The sequence below is a fragment of the Chiloscyllium plagiosum genome, chromosome 1 (assembly GCF_004010195.1).
Source record: "Chiloscyllium plagiosum isolate BGI_BamShark_2017 chromosome 1, ASM401019v2, whole genome shotgun sequence".
Classification (NCBI taxonomy): Eukaryota; Metazoa; Chordata; class Chondrichthyes; order Orectolobiformes; family Hemiscylliidae; genus Chiloscyllium; species Chiloscyllium plagiosum.
In genome coordinates, this window is record NC_057710.1 from 31,197,748 (window position 1) to 31,224,682 (window position 26,935).

The following is a 26,935-nucleotide window of genomic DNA, read 5'->3' on the forward strand; positions in this document are numbered from 1 at the left end:
GATGAGGCGTTCTTCCTCCAGGCGTCTGGTGGTGAGGGAGTGGCGGTGAAGGAGGCCCAGGACCTCCATGTCCTCGGCAGAGTGGGAGGGGGAGTTGAAATGTTGGGCCACAGGGCGGTGTGGTTGATTGGTGCAGGTGTCCCGGAGATGTTCCCTAAAGTGCTCTGCTAGGAGGTGTCCAGTCTCTCCAATGTAGAGGAGACTGCATCGAGAGCAACGGATACAATAAATGATATTAGTGGATGTGTAGATAAAACTTTGATGGATGTGGAAGGCTCCTTTAGTACCTTGGATGGTGGTGAGGGAGGAGGTGTGGGCGCAGGTTTTGCAGTTACTGCGGTGGCAGGGGATGGTGCCAGGATGGGAGGGTGGGTTGCATGTTTCTTCTCGTGGGAGAATCCAGAACTAGAGGTCATAGTTAAAAAAAAAGAGGGTCACCCATTTAAGACAGAGATAAGGAAACTTCTTTTCTCTCTCAGAGGAGTGTAAATCATTAGAATTGCTTTCCTCACAAGGTTGCAGGTACAGTATTTTAAAATATTGTGAAGGCAGAGATAGATTCTTGATCACCATGGGGACGTAGAGTTTTGGGGAATATGCAAGAGTATGCAAAAATGTAAAGTTGAGGGTAAAATCAGACAGTCAGAAGATGGTCTTATTGAGTGGGGGAACAGCCTTCGAAGGGCTGAGTGGCCAGTCATGTTCCTTGTTGGTCTGTGTGCATGTGCACTATGATATAATCACTGTCCTCAGCTTCAGTCTGCTAAAATTACATAGGGAAGCAGGCAAAATTTGGACGATTTTTTTTCCCAGTCTTTCCAAATCCCACTTTAAATATATCTGTCCTGAAAAAAGAGCCTTATTTTGGCCAGCCTAAAAGCAGAAGATAGTTTTGAAAATGAGTTTGTTGTTTGCTATTTTAGACGTCACTATAGAGAGTTAGCTGCAAGTTGGTAATTAAATGGCCACGTATCCAAATGTTTTGAGCTGGCGAACGAATTCCTGAGACCAATACGCAACCTTAATAAGCAGTGGAAGCATGTAAGAAATTCTGTCTCACCATCTGTAATTGCTGCACCATTTCCTCTCTGTAGGCGAGCTCCCGCTTCATCTGGTCCTGGAAGTTATCTGATCAATTAATGGATGAATGAACAGAAAACGTGGGTCAGATAAACTCGGTTTTATAGAGGTGGCTATCAACTATATTTTACAGTATCCAAACAGCTAACAAACCAAACTTCATTCTAATCATCGAAAATTATATCCCTCGAGTTCAACAGTTTGCTGTATGTCTTCACGCCGCACTAAGTTCGAGAATCACATTTTCACAGATTTTCAACAGTAACATGCGGTGATAGCTCTTGTTATTTTTACAATTATAGATCGCTGCACAAACCGACCATTTACCTGCATGCAGTGCCCATACCAGGCAGTTTGTAATAAGAAATAGAGAGCCAGAACGATGCTTCCTTAAATTAATGATTATCTTAAAGGGAGTTGCACGTTTTTTAAAAAACAAGATATTGCGGATATACTGTTGTAAACTGAGCATGGTGTGTTTTTATTTTGCTGTGACTGCTACAACCGAGCTGAACACAATGCTAAAAAAAGAGGAGAAAAATAATATCTTACTGACAACAGTGAAAGAAGCGTTACCCTTTAACGCCTGAAATTCCTGTTCTAATCTCCGCCTCAAGTCAATCTGCTCCAATAACACTTTCTGAAGTTCTTCTGGAAATAAAACACAACGCTTGATTTAAAGAATGCAAAACTATCTGGTCTTGATACCTATTTATATAACCACCCCTTCTCCGGCGAAATTACACATTTAACCTGTCAAATCCTTATAATTTTAACCGGGCCGATGACATCTAGCAAATGTCCATAAATATTGGAATAGGTTTCAACTCTTCGTCTGTTTATATCTATGCTACTCCACCAGAAACGCAAAGCTTTTTGTTATTTCTCACTGATATCCTGACTCGGATATTTCTGTGTTCACAGGTCTCTGTTTGTCTTTCTCCTTCATTCCTTATTTATCAAATCATTTATCTTAATCTCTTATCCTATTTATGTATCTAGTAATTATAATTTTATTTTGCATCTATCTATAATGACGGTGAACGACCTTCTGAATTGTAGAGTTAGGTTCCTTCTATTAACTTATCGGTTCAATTATTAATTTCCCCACCAAAAAAGAGCACAAAACTCCATTTGTTATAAAACAAAACAATGCAATAACAAACATACAATAAAAACAGATTTATTCGGACCGTTGAAGTAATGTATAATGATATAAATTACTGTGATTCAGTAACATTCAGTGCATTTTACAGATATTTTAGTCACATGCAACACATAGAGGTTTTTAAACATTGCTGTTCGGTAATGAAGAAGATGAAATAAATGTATCATTACAATCTGATTACAGGACCTTTTTAATTTATATTAGGCAATAATGTCAAATATGAAGGGGAAAATATGCAACATGTTCACTTAAAACGCAGCAATCTTTATTCATGCTGCTTAGGTACCAAAATATCAGCGCAGTTTCTCCGGCTGCGTTATTCTGTGGTGATTAAAGACTCAGAAGGATTGAAACAAAAGCTTACATGGGTAGATCGATGAACGTGTAGATGATTACTGTATGGAGATTCGGTTGTAAAGGGACTCGTGATGATATGTAAATGATATACTGCGCGATAGTAGACTTAAATAGTACACTAATACAGGCAGGTAAATCAACTTGTTAGATATATGGATTTCAGCACTGGCATAATATAAAAGGGTAATCAATAGTAATGTTTATTCTGGTTGAAAACACTCCAATGAAGCGCCTTGGGACAGCTTATTCAAGGCGCTATATAAATACAAGCTGCTGTTGTTTATAGAGTTATTTACATTTATGTAATGGCGAGCCACATGTAAACACTGAACACGTTTACCTTTCTCCATATTTTCCACATCAGTCTTGATAGAAAGTGGTGATGTTGATTCTTGCGTCTGGTCACCTATCCAATTAAAAACGGTAAAACCCTTTTACAATCTTTACGGGACATTCACTTTTCAAATCAATATCGTATAGGGGTTTCACTGATTGTAAGTGTTTATTGTTCTTAAACGGTGATTTGTTTAAAATGGCGACCCCGCACACCACAAAATTCCGTGTAGTGGGAACTGTCCCCATTACAATATTAATTGTCTCTATCCACATTCTTTAACAGGGATAATGTTTGCAACTGTAAAATAAAATAGACAATCTAAAGCATTGCTAATTTCTCCGGGGAAAGTGGTATTTAAATAAAATGATACGTGGTGAGTATATTGTAAGGGACTTCTCCCCTAATAAGAGCAAAAAAAGCGTGTGTATTTTTGTTCATTCTGAACCCTCGATGTTCGCTCTCATCTGACAGGCAAATTTGCAGACATAGCCCCAGGATAACAACCTCGTTTGACAGTCAATTAACCGCGAATCGACAAAGCCAAACGAGTTTGCATTACATAAATGGCAAATTAGATTCTTTTATTCTCTCTCCCTCCCCCTAGAACAGATACCTCCCCCGCTCAATGCAATTGAGACGCGGCATCAGAACTTCTAATCACGTCCTTTGCTGTCTTAGGTAAAGCCCTTGGCGACATTTAGCAATAAGAAAAGGTGGATTCATTTAATTTGTTTAAGATAATAAAGGGAATTTTCTAATGTATTGTATGCGAGGCTCATTATGAGCCAGATGATATCAGCGCTGATGGCTGTCATAAAACACCTTTATTATCTCTGTTGACAAATATTAAAAGCAACAAGCTTCATACATCCAGCTTTTGAAAGGGAACAATATTGCATTATGTTAGTGTAAAATATTGTTCATTTTAGTTTGTTCTTTCCAGCCAGTACTAATATGGTGTTTATATTTTCATCTTTCTAATTGCATGTGATAACCTGGTTTCACTTTGTCCCGCAAACTCAAGTTAAATTAGTCAATGTTGTTGATTTATTTGCAACACCTCCGGATCCTTTGTAATTTTTGGGGGGTGTTTTCCCTTTGAATTTAGCACTTGTAGAATTTTCTTTGCGAAGTATTCTCTTTCTTTGTTACCTTAATTATTCGATATAAGTTTTAATTTATCATAGTCTTTCTGGTCATAGTCACTCACTTACCCCCAGGTTCCCGCCAGAACCCCACCCCCGAACTGTCAGATTCCTCCGTGAAACAATCCTGCTGTTTAATTTCAACTGCAACATAGAATACATCAGTGCGGCAAAATCACACACAAAAAAGGTGGAAATATGATGGGGGTTAAAAAAGGTCACCGACAGAAATAGGGCCAACGGATAAACAAGGGGTCAGCTAAATGAGGAGTGGGTAAACAATTTGTCCAGCGTCAACAGATAAACAGAAGGTCAAAGTAATGAAAAGAGGGTAAACAATTTATTCAGGGTCAACAGATAAACAGAAACAGAGAGAGAAAAAAATGATGGACCCAGCCACGGAATCACAAGTAAACACGTGTTAGAGAGGAAACCAGGTCACAGGTAAACAGACAGACAAATACATAAAGGACCAAATGTTAACAATAAGCACAGGGCCACAAAAATAAAGTGCATTTAAAATATATATAACATATATAACATGTATTGTTTAAACTGTTGTTCCAGGTGGAACTTTGAAATTGACCGGTATAATTTGTAATTCCCACAAAGTTGTGTTTAGAAAAAGTGTCATTTTGTACTTACTGGAAAAACTGTCTTCATCTTTTTTAGGGTAGAGTGAATGCTTTTTGGTTCCATTTTTAAGACCCTGTTGGAAGATTACAAAATGATAGGAAATATTAGAATTATCCGGGAATGAGGGGGAGGCAGTTCGCTTGTTGGAGTCGGTGTTGTTAATTTGCTGAGAAACCTTGTTTGTAAACTTGGCCCCATGCTGTGTAATGGAAACGAAGACGGCACTAATGTTCAATAATTAAAAGTCCCAGGAAAGGGGGGGGGAACACATGTGGATGAAAAGCAAATCAAATCACACATTACAGAGAATCAAATTATGAAATAGAATTTCGAGGCTATATTATTGCACTATTGATTTCTTTAGGGACACGATCGTCTTTAGCCGCGCCTCTAGGCGCATGTTCTAGCCCAAAGCTGTGTTGCAGTCATAATGAGCTAAATAGCCGAAAGGTGATATTTACGTCTTTGTAATTGGGCTGCTCCAATGATACTGGATCGCAGGGAGTGGGTCCCTTATCAATGATTGGATCTTCCTTGGCCTCTCTCTTGTCAACACTTGGTTCCATTTTGGAGCTAGAGAAGTGACCCGGCTCTTTAGTCGCTGTAAACCCGGTGTCCTGTGACAGGCTTCTGCTGTTGTTGTGGGTGTACTGCTCCAGAGGGACCCCCTCTTCCTGAGCGTCTGCTGAGAGTTTGTGGGTCTCGACATCCACCTCTTGCTCTTCCTCGCTCGCCACGCTGTCGCTGTGGTAACTGCAGCTGGTACCCGGGGAGGGGTGTCGCTCTGAGCTGAAGTCCTCGGCGTTGCCATGAAGTTTGGCGATGCTCTCGATGTCCTTCACCACCGGCTTGAAGGCCGAGAGGTAGCTCTGCTTCCGGGCTGTGAAAGCAGACACCTCCAGGAGCTTGAGCCTGCCTTCAGTGGGCAGCCTGTGCTCCTGGCCTCCCGCAGCACTGAGGCTGTCCCTGTCAAACAGGCTGTCTCTGGGAGCTGCTACTGCCAGGCCACCAGCTTCGCTTTGGTCAGACACATCCAGGAAAGTCTGCCTTAAATTCGGGGACTCCCCCACTGATGTAATGGCACTGGGTTGGGGATGTAGGTAGGTTGGCACCGGGATGCCATTGGCCGCCCTGGGGGGCCAGAACATACACAGGGGCGGGTAGAAGGTGTCCTTTCTGCCGGGCCACAGGAGACCCGATAGTCCAGCCTGCTTCGGCTCCCCAGCCAGGGAGTCCGCGTCGTCCTTTTTCTGGCACAGCCCAAAGGCAGGGAAGGTGTAAGGGTTGGGAAACAGGGAGGCCGCCGGGAATTTCTGCAGCATCCCAAAGCCTTTGCTGGGCACCGGGATGACTGGATAACTGCGGAGGTTTTTCCGAGAGGAGGCGCTGCCTCCGTCCTCCTCGTCCTCAGCAAACCTGGCTCTCTTCTGGGAGAGCTCCGGGCCCATCATGTGGCTGATCACACTGTTCACCGCTTTCACGGAACTGAGCGGGCCGCAATGTCCGGGCAAGGCTCGTTTCCGACTGCCCCCGTTAAACATGGCCTTGACATCTTCCCAAGCGTAGGTCAGGTCCTGGGGAGGATTCTTGTCAGTCAGCCTGAGGTGTCGCCTCCAGGAGTTGAAGTTGGCCGCATCAGGTTGAGTGTACTTAGCTTCTGGAGTGCGGTGAGAGTGGAAGATGAACTTATTGGGAGAGAAGTACATGCTGCAGTAGGTACACTTGATGCACTTTGCCCTTGAACTGTTGTAACGGGCTGGTATAAAGCTGCCCCGGCTCCCCCAGGCACATTCGTGGCTGACGTCGAAAGCAAAATTATCAGGCAGCTTCGGAGGCTTGTTCTCGCCCAGAAACGACTTGCAAAGTCTCTCGGCTTCCCGCTTGGTGATCATGCCACATCTCCGCGATGAGATAGGCATGGCGCCAGCCCTGCGCAGTATCTCCAACTGCACCGGAGTACATTGCACACAGGTGATCCCCAAAGCCACCCTCCTGTTGTGGATTTCATTGTAACTGTAGTTTTTGAGCAGAGTGTTGGAGATCTGAGCCAGGCACAGCCTCTCCTGGTTGTCAATGATGAGGGACACGATTGGTACCCCGTACAGAATGACCTGGCCCACTTGATTGGGCTTCATGGGGAGATGGGGGGATCTCTGCTGATTCAGGGAATCCTGTTCGAAGGAACCCGTCGGTGCCACATCACTTGGTGCTGGGAGTGCGGTAGAGACGCTTTCCATAGTGCTCGATGCTTATTTAGAAGCGCTTCTCTTTGTACCTGCGCCATGGAGAAAAAAAAAGAATAACATTAAAGCAGAGAAGAGAGCGTTACAGTCTCACAATGTGATCAATATTAACATACACCTTAATAGGCCATCGATCAAAGCGTCGCGGTTGCTAAAGGCCTTTTAATCCCAGATATAAGCACCAGAAGATTGATTCAATACGGGCACGGTGCTAATGAAATTGTGAAATGTTCTTATGTACAGTAATAGATTAATCAATATATTGTAACGACTTGTCAAAAACTGATAACGAGACAGGCACATCCCTGCAATCTCTGAATAACCCCGCATGGGAAAGAATTCCACCTCCCCCCAACCAAAAAAAATTAATTTAACAGGAAACGCCGCGTTATTCATCGCAACCTCCCCTTCGCCGGACGGTTTTTTTTTTGTCTTAGGCAGGAATGAATTAATTCAATTAATAAAAGCAGCAACTTGTTCCCATTTAGCCCTGCTCCCTTCGCTTCCTAGTGGCTTTTGTTTTCCCACCCAAACAAGAAAATATCCGTCCACAGAAAGCTCTGCGGAAAGAGTCGCGGCCAGGAAGCGAAACGGTGGATCCATTCAGATCGCTGGCAGTGGAGGGAGACGGTCGAGCGGTCTAAGTGGAGACAGTTGAGACACTGAGAAGGTACCGGAGTCAGGAAGGTACTGAGTAAAGGGAAATAAAGAAAGAGAGATATATAGAGAGAATCCCGAATGGGATTTTATATATAAGCGTTATATCAGAGAAAAGTAGGAAGTAAAATACTGTAGAAGGAAAAAAAAATCCAATAAATAAATTACCGGGATTATCAAAGTGAGGTGCAGGCCCGACAGACTCATGAACTCGGACAAGCAGAAGGAAACTACTGAGCATATTTTATTCACCCAATCGATCGACTACTCATTCTATTGACATCCACCGCTTTCAATTAAGTATTTTTAAGTCAACCAATTACCTGGTGCACAAAGCCCCGGACAGGCCGTTACTCCAGCATAGTGGCCTCGGCGGCAGCTCGTCCCGCACCTTGCTGTCAGCCCACCCGCGTGTTCGCAACCCCTGGTGTGTCTGACCGCTGTTTGCACGGCACATCCCAGAAGCTGCGGCAGTCACAGGCTGCTCTGGACTGTGATGGAGCTGAGAGTTTAAGAGCTGCAGGGAGCCCCCGGGCTGAGTGTTCCAGCTCTGAACTCTCAGCCCTACCATCCAACAGCAATTATCACAGCTGCTAACGTCACTCCCTGACTGACACTGGATAAATGGACTTCTCCGGCATCTAATAAATTCAGTGACTCCCAAACGTCGGGCTCCAGGCTAGCGAGCATACCTTTAGAGCTTTACATACTGTAGAGAACTATTCAATTGAATTCAGTTTCTTTAACGTTTCCTCGCTCTAAGTGGTACTTAGATTAATCAAAATAAAATTATCGCTAGATAATTATTGAAATATGTCGACAAGTCCATCCACATCATTGAAAACTTACCGTTTAGTAGGGCCAATGAAAGACTTTTTAAACGTCGTCTGATGTTCAGCTGGTTCTTTATTTGTCTTTCTTCGCGGAAGAAGGCATTTCCCTCAATTCTAACGAATGTAACCCGAAATATTTAAATACGTGAAGCGAAAATTAGTTGAAAAGTTAAAAAAAATGCTCCGCGTCGGCTCTATCATTAGCAACTTCGTCAGAGCTCCCTCTGTTAGTCGGGTTTCCATTCTGTATGCAGACAGGCAAAACAATTTAGAAAAACATCGTCAGTATATTTAATGCCAGCAAACCAGGAGCCCCTGTGCTCCAAAACCTTCCAATACTTAAATTACTGTTAATTATTTAGTAGCTCTTCAATACACAAATGTCATACCGTCTGTATTACAGCGAAGTCATTAAATGAAATATAGTGTACATGTTTTGTACCACACTTCTATACTGTAGGACGCACGCACATAGCCACATGCTGAGGTGCCATACACTACTGTATAACGAGGGTCATCGGTTTGGTTTTGGAAGCGTGGGAGCTTGATTCATGTGCGCGGTTTGTGGTTGTTGAAGTTAACTCTTCAAAAATACAGAACTGCTCCAGAACATAGTCTGTTCCAGTGGACGGAAAAGTACACACCCTGCACTTAAGATTCAGACAGATCTTTAAAGAGAAGGATGTATATTAATTGCACATAATGTGTGGAGAACTGGTGAAAAGGCCGTGAAGGTGATGAAAATGAAGGTAGAGTGGATAGGGGTTGATGTGACTGAGACAGCGAGGAAGAAGTGTTGAATTGGAAGCAGAAACCTGGTGAATTCAGAGGGAAACAGTAACTGTACACTAATAAAGGGCCTTCTGGAGGAACTGCAGTGAGAAATCGAGCATCTCTTGATCCAACTCGACAAAGTTGGCTTTGAAACACTGCACCCAATCCGTACAAACCGCGATCGATAACAAACTGTAAAACCGTGGGGCTGCTTGTGACACGATCTTCTGTGATTTAACGACTGGGCAGGGTTCTTGTGAGCCAGCCGGGCGGATCGGTGGTGACTGGCTTCACAGCTCATTCACTTGTCTCTCTAAGCAAATCAATTGTTTGTTATTCAGTGGGTAGCTCACGTCAGACACCTGTGAAAGCACAAAATCCAGCGATGACTCCTTCAGCCACCGCTCTGCGGTCCGTTCACAGGCAGCTTTTGTCTCATGGACTGCGCTGCTACTAATTGCCCAGCGGATACGACCACATTCTCAGGCGGAAATTTTTCAAACCGTTAACCCTCTATACTGTTGGCCGAAGACAGACTCAATCGACTCCATCTCTAATTTGGACTTTCAATTCTTGCTAAATCTGAATGCGAACAGTTAACCTGAAAATTTACAAAGTGTGCGGAAATATCTGAAAAACTAATTCAGCAGGGCAAGGCTAACATTAAAACAGTATTCGTCTATTTAAACCAAATTAACTTAAACTATTGAAAGATTAATGGATGTTCGAACTCTCATTGTTAGCATTAACTACTGCGGTGAGATTCGAATCAGCCTCTACGGGAAAGATGATTCCCAAGTTTATCCGGGTCCAGCCCGGTTTGGAAAATCTAACGACAACGGGTTACAGCGCAACATGACGCGCCTTTCGCAAAGTGGGGCAGCTTCACACAGAGAGGGAAAGAGACGGGAAAAATGTCAAGCGCGAAAGAGGATAGCAGAAAGAAAAAGACGAAAAGGTAAAAGGACACAGAGAGACAAAACTAGGAACAGGAACGATTCAAAGCATTTAAAATTAGAATCCAAAACTTGTTAAAAGGCCTTTGACTTTTTTGCTAGATTTAGAACTTTTAACTTGTATCACCATTCCTATTCGACTAAAGTGACTATCAGATATTAAATAAGTCATAGAATTAATCAGGGCATTAGTAATAATTACACTGTCAATGACAATCTTAATTAGTAAAAGGAAAAGTGATGATAATTATTAAACAATGCTACTTGTACTATTAGAGTTAATGCTTCTGTTAGCAGTAAAAATAGTTCTTTGTGTTCACTCAGTTTCTATATTAAATAAAAACTTCTCTTCTTCAATCTACCACTGTACCAGTTTATTTCCGAAACCAATTCTGTTCAGATTTTAATTTCAGCAGATGTTGGTAACAAGACGGCGTTTCTTTTAAAAGAAAAGAGCAGCCTTTATTAGTCCATTCATAGAATATTTACTATCGCGAATTGGCATCGGTTTTTAAGTGATTGACTCAGACTCGTTTCATGCCCACGTTTCTGTCTCTCTCTGTCCCTCTCTCCTCTCTGATATTTGCCAGGTTTGACCCCCCCCGAAACCTCTCCTGCATCCGCGTGTTTGCTTATTTGCCTTTGCGCCACTGCCAAATAAAATCGAAGCAAACGCATCTTCCATCGAAGTGATTTGGATCCATTCTGAGAGGTTGCTAAGGTGAGAGCGGGGAGGGTTGAGAATGGTGCCGCCGCTATTGTAGCTTTTGTACAATTATTCAAAGGCGCTCCGTTTCCAGACCGGGACTCAACGGTTACTTTGAAGATTGTTAAATGTGCAAAACCGCTTCCCCAATTCCTGGACCCCGCTTCCCCCTTTACTTCATACACAGACACGATGCTCATTATTGTCACAAACTCGCGAGGGTTTGTTTTTAAACGTTATTTTTTTAACAGCTAAAACTGTAGAATAATCATTCGTGTTCCGGACATGGTTAGTATGAAACTTCACTGGGAAACTTAAAAAAAAAGGACCTTCGATAATTCAAAATAAATTAGATCTAGGACTCTAATTTCCCAGCACAGGAGGCCATGCGCTCCCCCGGGGTGTTGGACAAATGAAAACTTCCCTCCATTGTCCAGTTTCTTCTCTTTTTCCAAATAAACACCCAGGTTTCCCTAAAAATATGTCACGACAGCTTTCGCCTCAATTAATCTCTGCGAGAAATCACCCTGTGGTTGGAAAACTCTTTCCCATAAATCATCGACCTGAAACGTTAATGCGTTTCTCTCTCCACAGATGCTGCCTGAGCCGGGGAGTATTTCCAGAGTCTGATGATTTATTTCAGGTTTCCAGCAACGACAGGATTTTACACAAAACATTAAACATTTGGCGTTCTCCTCTCCGTACTCCAGCTTTCTCCTACTAACTCGAGTTTCTCATTCCAGAAATTATACTGGTGAGGATATAAAAGGCAAAATAGAATAGAAGAGAAACTCCCATTGGAAAAGGAAATCCTGGGGTCAAAACGGATTGAGGGTTGTGGCTAAAATGTTCACATTTCTTTGTAAAGAAATGCTACTGTCCCGGTGAATAAATGCAGTTTTAAACTGGCAGGATCCCATTGATAGAAACAACGGCTTCCCCAAGTACACCCATTATTCAAATTTTCATTACTAGCCTCCCTCCTCCTTCTTATGCGATGCTATCTTTAGGATTCGTTTTCTTCTAAAAATGGTCAGAAATGAGACGACACCAGGTTGTAGTCCAACAGGTTTCTTTGAAATCATAAACTCTCGGAGCGTTGCCCCCTCCGAAGAGCTTGTGATTTCAAATAAACCTGTTGGACCAAAACCTGGTGTCGTCTGACTTTGTCCAGCCTCCAGTCCGACACCGGGACCTCCACATCATGGTTCTGTAAAATGGAACATTGTTAACTCTCTTGGAAGAGGCCGTACGTCTCCCGATCGCGTCCACACGAACAGTCTAATTGTCAAATATGTACCTCCGAGAATTTATTTCACAGAACTCCAACGTCAGAACCCTTTCAAAAAATCAGATTTTAATATGCATGTCTCTGCTGATTTTATGAATTGGTTAAAATGGTGTGGTCTGATCCCAGAGTGACACAGCCTTGTAGCATATGGAGGCCATTACACAGATTTTAGCTGGACATTATCAGGGTCGTGTATTTCTGTTAATTTTCAACTCAATATCCCTTCTCAATAATCCACTTCACTATTTAAATAGTATCCTCTAAAACATATATTCAGCTTGGAATAGGTAATAAGCAACCTTACAATATCCAACTAACCGTCCAACTGAACAGTGAGACCAACAGTTTAGCAGTAATCTCATTCAACACAGCATTTGACTTAATCACCTCACTTCAAATCATATACCTAACATTTTGTTTATACGAAAGAGTTAACCTGACGCGGCATCAACTAATTTAATTTTGATTTTGTTTGACAAATTCGCTGTTCTCCAGGAAAACACTGCAACGTAGAATTCTTAAGTTAAAATGTGAAATCACAAGCATTGGGGAAGGTTAGTATGTCCATGGAAAACTCTCAATGAATCCGGATCGCTGCTGCAGTCTTGACTTTTTAATTTATAAAATAATCGAGTACAGAAGGAGGCCATTCGACTCATTGTGTCTGTACATGTTCCTTGGTAGAGCTATTATTTAATCCCGCTCCTCTGTTTGCCTGCCGCTGCCTGGTAAACGTTTTCCCTTTGCGCATGTATCCAATTCCTATTAGAATTATATCATTCACGTTCAGGCAGTACATTTCAGGAGACAACAAGTTGTCGTCCAAGAAATGTTTCCTTGAGTCATCTCACGCTCTTTTGCCTGCCTCCTGGATGCTGACCCTTCTGTTGCTGAAAGGCTTCCATCAAAATTATTCATGACTTCAAACGCCTCCATTAAATCTCCTCTCTATCTTCTATCTCCTAAGAGAACAACCCCATTCTTAAGAAAAGTAACACTTCACTCGAAATGTTAACTCCGTCTTTCTCTCTCCTCAGATGCCTCCAGACCTAGATTAGAGTGGTGCTGGAAAAGCTTTTCCAGCGCCACTCTAATCTAGACTCTGATTTCCAGCATCTGCAGTCCTCACTTTTGCCTCCATGCCTGCTGAATGTTTCCAGCAAGTTTGGTTTCATTCCGGAATTCCAGCATCCGCAGTATTTTGCTTTGATTCTACTCAGCCTTTCCACTCTCTGCACATCACTGAAATCCTTTAGTCCTGCTACCGAGCTCGAGCGAATTTTTCTCCCCCGAAGATCTTGACCCTCTTCCTAACACGCGATACCAAAAATTAATTCAATACTACATCTATGATGTAATCTGTGATTACTTAAAAAAGTTTAACATAACTTTATGCACCGTATTCCTCTATTAATAAAACATGGATCCCACATTTTAAAACAAAATTCTCAAATTGGCAGGCCACTTTCAAAGATATATATTCTTCCTTCTGTCACTCTTCTTACCAAAATGTATCACATCACACTTGTCTGTGCTGAATAGCATCTGCGCATTTTAAAGCCTGTTGATGCCGTCCTGCAGTTTCTTATGTCCTTTTTATTGATCACTGCAGTTCAGAGTTTAATGCCATCTTTGCAAACTTTGAAATTATGATTTACGTGCCCGAGCCCAGCTTATTAATATTCATCGTCAGGGCCGGACAGCTTTGTATACGACATTCAAGTCTGAAAAGCAACTTTATCATCGCTGCCCTCTGCTTTCCAACCCCCCAGCCAAATTTGTGTCCACATTGCAGCTGTTCTCTTAGTCGCGCGGGCTTTATATTGTTTACTAATAAGTCGTCAAAAGATGTTATTTCTTCAGTAACAAATCTGTTTATTTTTATTTATGTAAATAACTTAATAAACAATCAAATTCCCTATGACTTTAAACAAAATGTGATTACGATTGGCTTCTATTAAGAGCGTATTGCGCAATCAAAACCCAACCGTTTGGAAGACTATTCGAGACTAACTTAAAGTTTCTGAGAAATGTCGTGAGTGGAGATCGTATGGAGGCCTTGACAAAATTCGGTTCAGAAAATACATGGACCGATCTTGCAAATATTAGATTTGAATGAGGGATGGGGTTCTGCATTGCTTGTAGTAACCCATGCAAGTAGCTAGCTATAACTATAGGGGGACTACAAGGGGACAGTGACCTAAAGATCCCGAACATCAAACTGGAGAGACGTGAAATTTCAGTGATAGCATGAAGAGGTGAAATTCAGTGTAAAACCACAACGTGAATTTCTCCTTTGGGAAATTCCCTTCGATTTAATGATAATAATACACTGAACGGGCCTTTTGTTTGATTTTGTTATTTATCTCACTAATTGAACCAAGTGAGAAGAGGGAGCAGAATATTTAATCATAGAATTTGCATAGTTTTCCTGGGTGCTCACGAGGGACATCTCACCATAGCCACCACCACAATTCGTAGATGCGCTCATTTATTTGTCCACTTCTGTTTTTGTGTGTGCATTGGTTTGTTTTACTGACTGTCCTCGGGAAGTGACGATACGACATTTATTGACGATCTCCAGCTGTAAAGTCTGCATTGCTCCCTACCTGTTGTAGAATAGTGAGAGTCAGCACCACCCATACAATTAGAGGAACAGGTGGACCTTATACTCAGTACAGAATACTAGCAGAAATCTGCTTTTGCGAGTACGTGCATACAAATGTGAGTGATTGCGAATTTGGAAAAGGCCCCAATATAATCAGTTTTACCTCTCCGTTTACACGCTTTGTTCCGTCTGTCCGCTAAAACCGCACGCATCAATACTAAGGCCTGGCCAAGTCTCACTCCTTCTATCCCTGCCTCCATTGATTCACATCCACAATGAATTGAATACAAATTTCGAATCTCTATTTCCGGATCCCTCGATGACCTTTTGCCTGCAACTTGCCTCAAGCCTAAATCACACCTTTCATTGCTCTCAAACAGCTCTCCCTTGAAACGCTATCAATGGTTGTCTCATGAAAACCGCTCTCTTCCATCGCGTTATCAGTTAGTGCCCTACTCCTCTTCTCAATTCCTGCTCAGAGTTCAAGAACCATCCTTTGTGATTCACTTTGGGTTGTTTTGCAAAGGCATTGCGCGAGTTTAAGTTGTGTTTGTGGAGTGTGTAAGATGCCTGTATTTGGTCTGTGAAATCCTGAAGAGTGGAGGTGACAGTCTCAGAACGTGATAGATCCCTGTTACTATACATACTAGGAATACATGATGTGGAGGAGCCGGTGTAGGACCTGGGTGTACAAAGTTAAAAATCACAAAACACCAGGTTATAGTCCAACAGGTACTCGCTTCCAAGTTGCTCCTATCAGCGCTCGGAAAACTAGAGTAGCTTTTTATTTGTCATTTCTACCATATACACCTGATAAAGTAAAAACCAGACAGTGTTCCTCCAGGACATAGGGTGCTACATGCATAGCACAAACTACACAATTGTACAAAGACGTAAAGTGCATAAGAAGTGCAAAACACGCAAGTTACAGTGCAATACAGTGTACAGGAGAATGATAAAAACATTTCCCGAGCAGCAATTCGAAATCGCTGTTTTCCCTGGAGCGTCCTTTTAGAGGTTTATAACATCATGAGGGGCATGGTTAGGGTAAATAGACAAAGTCTTTTCCCTGGGGTGGGGGAGTCCAGAACTAGAGGGCATAGGTTTAGGGTGAGAGGGGAAAGATAGAAAAGAGACCTAAGGGCAACTTTTCCACACAGAGGGTGGTGCGGGTATGGAATGAGCTGCCAGAGGAAGTGGTGGAGGCTGGTACAATTACAACATTTAAAATGCATCTGGATGGGTATATGAATAGGGAGGGTTTGACAGGATATGGGCCAAGTGCTGGCATATGGAACTAGATTAGCTTGGGATATCTGGTCGTATGGACGACTTGGACAGAAGGGACTGTTTCCGTGCTGTACATCTCTATAGCTCTATGACTCGTGGAAAATGGGAAAGAGTCCGATCATACTGTGTGAAGGAGCCTGATGGCTTGGGGGAAGAAACTGTGGCACAGTCTGGCCGTGAGAGACCAATGCTCCGGTATCTTCTGCCAGATGGCAGGAGGAGGAAGAGTTTGAGTGAGGGGTATGTGGGGTTTTCCACAATGCTTCTAGCCTTTCGGATGCAGCGTGTGGAGTAAATGTCTGTATTCTTCCAAATAAACCGGTTGGACTATAGCCTGGTGTTGTGTGATTTTTTAACTTGCTGGGAGTACAACACTTGCGCACTCAAAATCTCAGCAAGCCTCTTCTAAATGCCATCAGACCCACCATGCTAGCCACAAATTAATGTCTTCATCCTTTATCGATTGACATCTTCGCTGCAATAAGTTCTATTTTAATTATGAAATAAAAAAAATACAGCCTGCTCTCCCCGTCATTCATAGTAAACCACACTCAGTGAGTTTAATTGGAGGGAGACCTCCCCTTTGGGAACAGCATCGGTACGTGGTTTCAGAAGGTTCAACATTGGATTGTGGAACTGCAGATCAACATGGATAGGCCGTCTTCTCACTGTAACTGGGTTAAAATGACACCTGTATCACGTACAATGTACACAGCAATCCTTAGGAACAGAAACGTTTTAAAGACAGCAGAGGTGGTAAAGACAGAAATTAATTAGAAGGGATCTTTTATAAATTATACATTTTCTGTCTAACTTCAGATGCTTCAATTGATGCTCCAATTCTCAAAAGGCTGGCTACACGATGGTGAGGACAAATTTGAAACACACGCACGTACGGACACAAACACACCCACACCCAAACACACTTACAGCCACAAGCAATACAGCCATACACACACACAGACACACACACAGCCACACACACACACAGCCTCACATAAACAAACACACCCACACCCAAACACACTTACAGCCACACGCTATACAGCCATACACACATACAGACACATGCCCACACACACAGACACACACACAATCGGGATAAACGATCCAAATTACAGGCTAGGCAGCAGCATCTAAAATTCCAGCGGTACTAGGGGAGAACTTCATTCTCCTCTCGTTCAAACGAAAATAAGAATGTTGACAAAACCGAAAGGACAAAGTTGTCCTCCTTTTAATTGCAGAGAAAGGGAGATGTGCTGTGGGGGTGCTGTGCTATAGGAGAGCTAGCTATCGGGGAGGCGAGAGGCCAGTCTCATTTCGATCAGTCCACCCAGCAGTAACTTCCCTCACAGCCAGGCCCCATCGCTTTGCAGGGAAGTCTCCTTGCTGTCACAGCAGTACAGAGTCAGCGGCTCACCACTTCGGCCGCTGTCCCTGTTCCCAGCGATAAAGCAGACTGAGGGCACCTGTATCTGAGAAGGGAGATGTTTGAATTCCCTTCTTAGGTTTACCTTTCCATTCAACGAATCGTCATCTCTTTTTGTAAAACCAATCGACAGAAGCAGTCAGAGGGAGAAACGGGAGTGAGTTTATGTGTGTGTGTTTGATTATTGGCTGTGTGTGTGTGTGAGAGAGAGATTGGACCTTCAGACAATTCCTTCAGTTAAAAATCCCATTCTAACAATCCCGGGATCACACGGTTACGAGAAATCAAAAGTGGCGGGATTCGAAAGAGAATTCAGAAATCCATTTTCACCTTCTTCAATGATCGATGCCAGGTCAATTGTCTGTCACTCGGACAGCGAGGCTGCTCGGAGCAATGCGAACAGTGAGTACTGTACTGTACACAAGGAACCTCTGTGTGTATATTCCGAGCCCCCAGTCACTGAGCTACACACAGCAGCAGCAACTGCAGCACACAGAAAGTAACAGGGAGAGAGAGAGAGAAAACCAACTGGACCCAGCACAGTGGGTCACAGACAGAGACTGAGGCACAGACAGGCAAATGGATTCCCATTCCTCCCTCCCTCCTCTCCCTCTCTTTTCCTATCTTCCCACCACCTTTCCCTTGTACTGATGCCCACTTATCTCTCCCCACTCACCATCTCTTACTTCCATTTCTCCTCTCCAATCTCTCAACTGACCTGTCCCTCCAATTCTCTCTCCCCGTCCCTGCCTTCAGCCCACCCCTTCCATTCTCCAACTCTCCTCTTACCCCATCTTGCCCTCCAACCCTGAAGGCAGGGTTAAATTGTACCTATGTAAATGCCTGAAGTAGAGGGAACAAAATTAGGGAACTGAAAGTGGAACTTGTTCTGGACGATATGACACAATAGCATTCACAGAAATATGGCTCAAGCCTGAACAGGACTGGATACTCAACATCTTGGGTTATAAGGTTTGTTTTAGCAGAAACAGAGTATGTAAAAAGGGAAGAGATGTAGCAGTCTTGGTCAACGATAGCATGCATAGCCCTTAAACAAGATGCAGTTCCTGAATTAGAATCTTTATGGTAGGAGGTGTGAAACAGAAAGGGTGTGGTGACATTGTTGGGCAAATATTATAGATTTCCAGATAGTGGGGAGGAAATGGAAGAGAGCAGCTGTTGGCAGATTATGGAAATCTGCTGGACAAGTAGGTTTCTGATAGTTGGTGACTTCTAACAACTTAGGTTAGACTGGGAAAAAGGTAGAGTGTGGGGCATGGAAGGGGAGAAATTCTTGCAATGTGTGCAGGAGAACTTTCTGGAACATTACATTTCTAGGCCTACCACGGAGGAAGCTGTGCTGGAGTAGTGTAGAACAGGGAGACTTAAGGGTTCAGGTATGTAATTCTTCAAAATTTGTGTCATAAGTAGACAAGATGGTTAATGAGGCATTTAGCACACTTGCCCTCATTTCTCAGACCTTTGAATATAGGATTTGGAACACTATGTTGAGGCTATACAGGACGTTGGTGAGGCATTTTCTGGAGTACTGTGTGCAGTCCTGGTCACCCTGCTATAGGAAGGATATCATTAAATTGGAGAGGGTTCAGAAAAGATTTACCAGGATGTTGCCAGGAATGGAGGGGTTGAGTTTTAAAAAAAGGCTGGAGCTTAAACTAGGAGCATGTTTTTAAGGTGATGGGAGAAAGTTTTAAAAAGGATGTGAGGGGCAACTTTTTTACAAAGATTGTGGAATGAACTACCAGAGGAAGTGGTGGATGCAAGTACATTAAAGGATATTTGGTAAAGTATATGAATAGGACAGGTTTGAAGGAATATGGGTTAAACACAGGCAAGTGGGATGAGTTTAGTTTGGGAACATGGTCAGCATAGACTAGTTGGACCAAATGGTCTGTTTCCATGCTGTATGACTGCATGACTATGACTATGGTCCTTGAAAATGCGGCAGCCAAGTGGAGAACATCAGAGTGGGGGCAGCATTTGGGAAATAGTGATCATAATACAATAAGGTTCAATATTAAGTTGGTAAAGGTTAAAAACCAGCCAAAGTATAAGACCCCAGACTGGAAAAGGGCAGATTTTAAGGCTCTTAAAGTTGAACTGAGCACATTAATGGAAATGCATTTTGATGGATAAAACAGTAGATGGAAAATGGAAAAAATGTAAATAAGAGATATCTAGAGTACAAGTTAGAAATCCTATATTCAAGAGAAATAAGTATACAATATCCAAGCTAGAGTATCCTCGATGACTAATGATATTGATGCGTTAATAAGAAAAAAAAGGAGGCATATAAAGAATATCGGACTAACAATTGCAACAGAGATCAGGAAGAGTATCTTGAATGCAGAAGACAGACTGAGGCTGAAATAAGGAAGGCTAAAAGGAAGCATGAGGAATGGATGTTAGGTTGCTAAAACAAATAGTAAAACTTCTTCAAACATGTTAATGAAGGATAGAATGGGCTTCAACAAGAACAAGCAGGGTAAACTGCTCACCAAAGGGAAGGGTATGGTCAAGATATTAAATGAATATTGTGCTTCTGTCTTTACCAAATTACCAAATTAGATGGTGACAATGGCCCAGTTGAAAATGTTGGTGTTGAGCAAATGAGCAACATATTGATAGATAAAGAAGAGGTGATAAAAAGGCTGGCAGGACTCCAGGTAGAAAGTCACTGGTCTGGAATGCTGAGAGAGGCAAGGCATAAAATTGTGCTGCCATTGACTGAAACTTTTCAGGCATCTCTGAATACAGGATTAGTCCCAGGGGACTGGAGGATTGCAAATATGACACCATTGCTTATGAAAAGAACAAAGGATAATCCGAGAAACTACAAACTTGTCAGTTTGATATCAGTAATGGGAAACTGATGGAAGCTATAATATGGGTTAAGGTAAATACAGGTATACACTTTGAGAAAAATAGTTAAGACTAGACAGCCAACATGGCTTTGTCAACAGCAGGTCATGTCTGACAAATTTAACTAAGTTATGAGGTGACACAGGCAGGGGATGAGGTTGGATTCTGTGGATATTGTATATTTGGACTTTCAGAAAGCATTTGATACTGTGCCACATGGTAGGTTATTCAGCAAATTATAAATGGTGGGTCCTTGGCAGCATGAATTAGAAGTTGGCTAAAAGATAGGAAACAAAGGGTAGGTGTAGATAGACAATTCTCAGATAGGAGATGAGTTGAAAGTGGTGATCCTGAGGGATTGGTGTATAGAGACCTACTTTTTCTGAAAGATTTGGAACTGTGGGTTGAGGACAAAATATCTAAATTTGCATATAATACTAAGCTAGGGAGAATATTGAATTGTGAGGATGATGCACAGTGATTTCAGGGGGACATTGACAAGTTGGCCAAATGGACAGGCACCTGACAGATGAATTTCAATGCAGAGTAATGTGAAGTAATGCATTTTGGTAGAGGAAACAGGGAGAGACAATACAGGCTCAATGGTACAACTTTGAGGGGAGTACAGGAGCAGTGGGACCTTGGGGTTCATATGCAAAGTTCTCTACAAGTGGCCAGGCCATTTGAAACAGTTGTTAAGAAAGCTTAAATGATCCTTCTGTTTATACATAGAGGCATAGAGTATAAAAGCAAGGAAGTGATGCCACACCTCTAAAAACATTGGTCAAACCACATTTGAAGTATTGCATTCAGTTCTGGGCACCTTATTTATGGAAGCCCTGGAGAGCGTGCAAAGGAGATTTACTAGAAAATACCAGGAATGAAGGATTTTAAACATAAGGAAAGATTGGAGAAACTGGAATTGCTATCCTTGCAGCAGAGATTAAGAGGTGACCTTATAGAGGTGTTAACAATTATGAACAATTTTGACAGAGTAAAGAAGGATATTTTGTTTTCCCTAGTTGATATGTCAATAACTAGGGGTCATGATTTCAAGCTTGTCAGCAAGAGAGCTAGGAGAAACATCTTTAGTCAGAGAGTTCTTAGGATTTTTTTTTAGATTACTTACAGTGTGGAAACAGGCCCTTCAGCCCAACAAGTCCACACCGATCCCCACCCAACCCTACAGGCAACTTAGCAGGGCCAATTCACCTAACCTGCACATTTTTGGACTGTGGGAGGAAACCGGAGCACCCGGAGGAAACCCACGCAGACACGGGGAAAATGTGCAAACTCCACACAGTCAGTCGCCTGAGGTGGGAATTGAACCCAGGTCTCTGGTGCTGTGAGGCAGTAATGCTGACCATTGTGCCATCCATTTGGAATGTGAAGCCTGGAAGAGTGGTGGAGGCAAATTCCACAGAAGGTTTCAAATCAAAGCTGGATTTGAAAATGATAAATTTAGAAGTTGAGGGAGATTGGGCTGGAGAATGGGACCAGCTGGATAGCTCTTTCTGCAGCCAGCACAGACATGATGAGTCAAATGACCTCTGTCCATACTGTAAAATTCTATGATTCTGTGATTCATTTCTTCCCTCTCTGTTCCTCCTTCCATCTCTCCTCTGAATCCATCTCTCCTTTCATCACATATCTTTCTCCATCCCTCAATCTATCTCTCTTTCCCCATTCTTTCCTTCATCGCTCCTCTCTTTCAATCCATCTGTCCAACTTTCTCTCCCCTCCATCCATTTCTTTATCCAATGCTCCATTCTCCACCTCTCCCTTGCCCCCATCATTTCTCCTCTCTCCACCCAACCCCTTCAACACACCTCTCTTCATTCCTCCTTCCATCTCTCCTCTCCCCATTCCTTCCTTCCATCGCTCTTCTCTGCTCATGTACAATCTTTGTAAATTAACTAAAACAAACAGACTTCAATGTACATAATTTGTTAAACAGAATTCTAATATGAAAACGTTTTACAGGTTAATAAACTTCCCAAACTCTTTTCACTTGCTTCAAGTGGAAAACCCATTTTCATAGGCAAGGATCAACCTCTGAGCTGAAAGTTGATTTGATATGTATAATTCCTGTATTAACCTGCTGTGGGTGAATCATGAAGAGTCCAGTGAATACCAAACTGAGAATATTATAATGAAGAGAAACATGTGTAGTACTCATAATGAACCAATGTCAGTCCCGTCTCTAACCCTCAGGGGAGAATGGACCCCAACATTCAAAAAGGCTTCTTTATGTTTGTCACGTAAATCTGTTCTTTAAATAATTCCTGGAACCTCATCTCCAAAAGGTTCAGGAAGTGACTTCTAAGAAGGATCAGTTTCCAAATTCCTGGCAGATCCTACGAAGTACTCTAAAGTTGGCCTCATTCCATGATCTCACTGCAGGCCTCAACCTTGACCTCTGGGTGGGTTCTACTTCTTTATTTACTTACATGAGGTTCATCTCTGAACATTGGAATATAAGGACAGGAGTAAGCCATTCAGCTCACTGAGCCTCCTTCACCAATCAGTGAGATCCTGGCTGATCATTTGCATCAATGCTGCTTTCTTGTGCTATTCTCATTTTGCTTGGTCTCATTAATCTTCAGAAATCTATCGATCTCCATCTTGAACCTGCTCAATGATTGCCCTTTCACAGCCCTTTGGGGTACAGAACTCCAATGATTTGTTACCTTGTGAGTGACTAAATTCGTCCTCATTTGAGTCTTAAATGGCCTGCTTGTATTCTGCGATTACATCCCTTGACCATCAGTCAGGGGAAGCATCCTTTCTACAACTCCCCTGTCACACTCTGTAAGAATGTAGTCGCGATTTGGAGATGTCGGTGTTTGACTGGGGTGATTTTTAACTTTGTAAGAATGTATACATTTCTGTAAGTTCACTTCTAATTCTTCAAAACTCCAGAAAATATAGTTCTGAGGAAGGGTCACTGGACTTGAAATGTTAACTCTGCTTCCTCTCCACAAATGCTGCCAGACCTGCTGAGTTTGTCCAACCATCTCTGTTCCTGTTGTAGAAAATACAGATCCAATTTCCTCAATCTTTCCTCACAAGAGGATCCTGCCTTTCCAGGGATTAGTCCGGAGACCTTCATTGCACTCCCACTATGGCCTTCCTAATTAAGACCAGGGAAGAGCAGTTATTCTTTCCATTCATATAGAGAATAATTAAACAGGTGAATTGATCTAATGTTGTTTATAATGTTGTTTACACTTTTTGGTGTATAAAATGTCAAAATAACAACTGTGGCTACACTTCAAAAGTAATGTAACGGATGTGAAACATTTCAAGATGTCTCAGTGATGTAAAAGGCACTATATCTGCAATGTTTACTCTATTAAAATTGCAGATAAATGCTGAATTTACGTGAACGCTTTAAACACTTGTACACTAATGTGTCACACATTTTTTTCCCCCTATTCAGTTTTGAGTGGAGCATTATAGAATTTTTAAAAATCTGTTCAGTTATTCCTCAACAGGAAATGTCAATAGACAATTACTTAAATCCTTCAACCTGCTCATCAATCTCTTCAAAGATTCTAACACCTTCAACTGGAATGACAAATCTCCGATTGCAGGGAAAAGTAATGCCTCAGAGCAGGCCTTGGGAGTTATGCAAAAATGTGAGGCATGAAATTCTCACAACAAGGTAAAAAGAAATCCAAACTGCACGGAGAGGGAGGATCTTGTGCAAAGGTTAAACAAAACACAGAGCATTGTGGTCAGGACCACTCAGGTAATAGCTGCTTTCCCCTTGTGTAGATTTTTTTCCCAGGCTTGGAGTTAGCTGTTCTAACAGATTTGCAGTCACAGTTCCCTCCATGCCGGGTCCACTGATTGACCTGGATCCCTTATAAGCAGCACAAAAAATTCTAGTTTATTGAGATTCTGTAATGCGCTCTGAGTTTTCTGCTCGACTGCTCTGCTCCCCAAGCCCACCTTCTGTCTTCCACTCAGAAACACTTGACTATTCTTTGATCTGCTCTCCTGGGGACAAGCTGTCTGACAAATGTTCAGACACGGGACATGGCAGGTTCGAGGGATAAAGGAATTACTTCAGTTTACGAAGCACCAGAGGCAAGTCCTTTCCATAAGGATTTCAACACTGAATTTGAATTAGGCACTGGTGACAACTTTAAAAGGCTGATAAATTTCTGGATTGCAATGCCAAAATCTATGGGTATTTTTCTTTTTAAAGTTTGTTTCTAATGCTTAATTAGAAGCCAGGCACGGCCAATAACCCCATGGAAAATGTAAGCCAAAGGATTTGGGAGATATATGAAACTCTCTTAATAAGTTGTGAAAAACAAATGGTGCAATTGGTGGGGTCCAAGAGACTGAGAAAGAATAAACCTTCATTGTGGAAGACAACATTTTATAGCTGACTACTTGAGGGTGGTAAGCTGATTAGTTGGGAATCAGGGTGCATTTCTGCAGAACCAGCCATCAGGAGCTGACATGAGTCTACAATGTGAGTTTTTTTACATAGTTTGTGGAAAGACTCCATGCCAAATTGTTTTATCCTTTGATTGGTTGCAGCTGTTGCTGGTAAAATCAAAGCTTGTCAACATCCCTAATTGCCCTTGAACTCAGTGTGCATTGCTGGGCCAATTTAGAAGATTAGATTAGATTACTTACAGTGTGGAAACAGGCCCTTCAGCCCAACAAGTCCACACCGACCCTCCGAAGAGAAACATCCCCCCTATATTTACCCCTGACTAATCCACCTAACACTACGGACAATTTAGAATGGCCAATTAACCTGACCTGCACATCTTTGGACTGTGGGAGGAAACCGGAGCACTCGGGGGAAACCCACACAGACACAGGGAGAATGTGCAAACCCCACACAGACAGTTGCCCGAGGCGGGAATTGAACCCAGGTACCCTAGCGCTGTGAGCCACCGTGCAGATTTCCTTCCCAAATGAATATTAATGAACTGAGTGGGTTTTAAGAAAAATCAGCAATGGTTACATTTGCTCTGAAGGAGGGATACTGAACCCAAAACATTAACTCTGCTTTCTCTAGACAAATGGTGCCAGACTTGTTGAGTTTTCCCAGCAATTTCAGATTTCCAGTTCTTTGTTAACAGTTGCATTGTTAATGTTAGGCTAGCTTTTTAATTTCAGATTTTCATTGAATTCAAACTTCACCTTTTACCATGACGAGATTTGAACCTCATCCTCACAGCATTTATCTGAGGATCTGGATTACTACTCCATTTACGTTACCACTTTACCACTGCCTTTCCCAAGTTTCAGGAACATGAATTTTATATAAAACTGTTCTGATTTTACAAAAAATAAAAATTAGCCATATTGAAGCTGAACAGGCAGGTTTTTTTTTGTTACCTGGAGTAATATTAAACAGATATTATTACAGAAAAATGTTAGACTGATAACACTTACAAAATGCAAAGTTCCACAGTATTTATAGCACAGAAGTAGATCATTCAGTCCAAACCTGCTCCTGCATGTACCAGACAGCCTCCTCCCACCCTAATTATTGAGGATTTTTAACTGGCCTTGTTTTTACAGATGGCTGTTGGCAAATTCAATTCGCTACCTGGCTCTGGGCTCCCCCGTCTGTGCTTCATTCAGCCGCATGGGTGTTGTGTTTCGGCTTGTACCTCATGTTTCTTTGGCAATCAATCAATCAGGAAGGAAGCAAAAGGAATTTGTTAAATGAGGACAATCACAGCCCCCGTAACAAAAACGGTGGGACACTCAGATACCCTCAAATATAAAGATTAAAATCGAGAGTTTTATCTCAATTGTGGATGCAACTACACGTTGCCACTTCGTAATGCAGAATGCTGGAGCATTCCCAAAGAGAGTAGATTTAAAATGACCAAAAAAAATTCCAGAACAGAGACAGGCTGTCTGGCCTAACCAGTCCTTGTTGGTATTTTGCTTTCACATGAGCAAGAGACTTAATCTCAAACCAAATTTTGTCCATGTCCCGATACCTCTCATGTTGGTGAGAGGAGAAATATTTAAAAGGGTGGTGCATGTATGGAATGAACTGCCAGAGGAAGTGGTGGAGGCTGGTACAATTACATCATTTAAAAGGCATCTGGATAAGTATATAGAGAAGAAGGGTTTAGAGGGATATGGGCCAAGTGCTGGCAAATGGGACTAGATTAGTTGAGTGTATCGGCATGGACAGGTTGGACTGAAGGGTCTGTATCTGTGCTGAACATCTCTATGACTCTATGTTCTCTGTCCAATATTACCTTCCACAGCTTCACAATCTATTGTATAAATATTGTTTCTTCTACTCTCTGGCTTTTGTCTCAATACTTAGAATATATCTATGGCCCCCTGAGCTCTCTGGAATTCTCCAATATGCTGTATTGCAAAGTGGGAATATGTGGCTGGATCCTCCAAACAGCTTGAAACAGTTTGCTTCTAAGTAGTCTTTCTCAATCCTCTCAGAATACATTGCAAACAATACAAACCATTGCTATTGAATCATAGAATCATATAGTTACAGAAGAAGCCCTTCGGTCCATCAAGTCTGT

General features: G+C 42.2%; 1 protein-coding gene across 5 annotated transcripts in view; it reads right to left on the reverse strand.

Moving 5' to 3' along the window:
• skor2 (SKI family transcriptional corepressor 2) overlaps positions 1-26,935 on the reverse strand; it is an 82,694-nt gene that overhangs the window by 26,040 nt on the left and 29,719 nt on the right. The window contains exons 2-8 of one of the 5 annotated variants that reach the window (XM_043716719.1): positions 8,473-8,700; positions 5,185-6,998; positions 4,733-4,796; positions 4,157-4,231; positions 2,946-3,011; positions 1,633-1,731; positions 1,061-1,128 (exon numbers count right to left, since the gene is read on the reverse strand). In XM_043716719.1, coding sequence (XP_043572654.1) covers positions 1,061-1,128; positions 1,633-1,731; positions 2,946-3,011; positions 4,157-4,231; positions 4,733-4,796; positions 5,185-6,960 — 2,148 coding nt within the window. In that variant the 5' untranslated portion in view covers positions 6,961-6,998; positions 8,473-8,700. Of the gene's footprint in view, positions 1-1,060; positions 1,129-1,632; positions 1,732-2,945; positions 3,012-4,156; positions 4,232-4,732; positions 4,797-5,184; positions 6,999-7,494; positions 7,530-7,946; positions 8,125-8,472; positions 8,701-26,935 lie in introns of those variants that run through there. The other 4 variants (XM_043716810.1, XM_043716982.1, XM_043716894.1 and 1 more) reach the window with 4 other exon arrangements.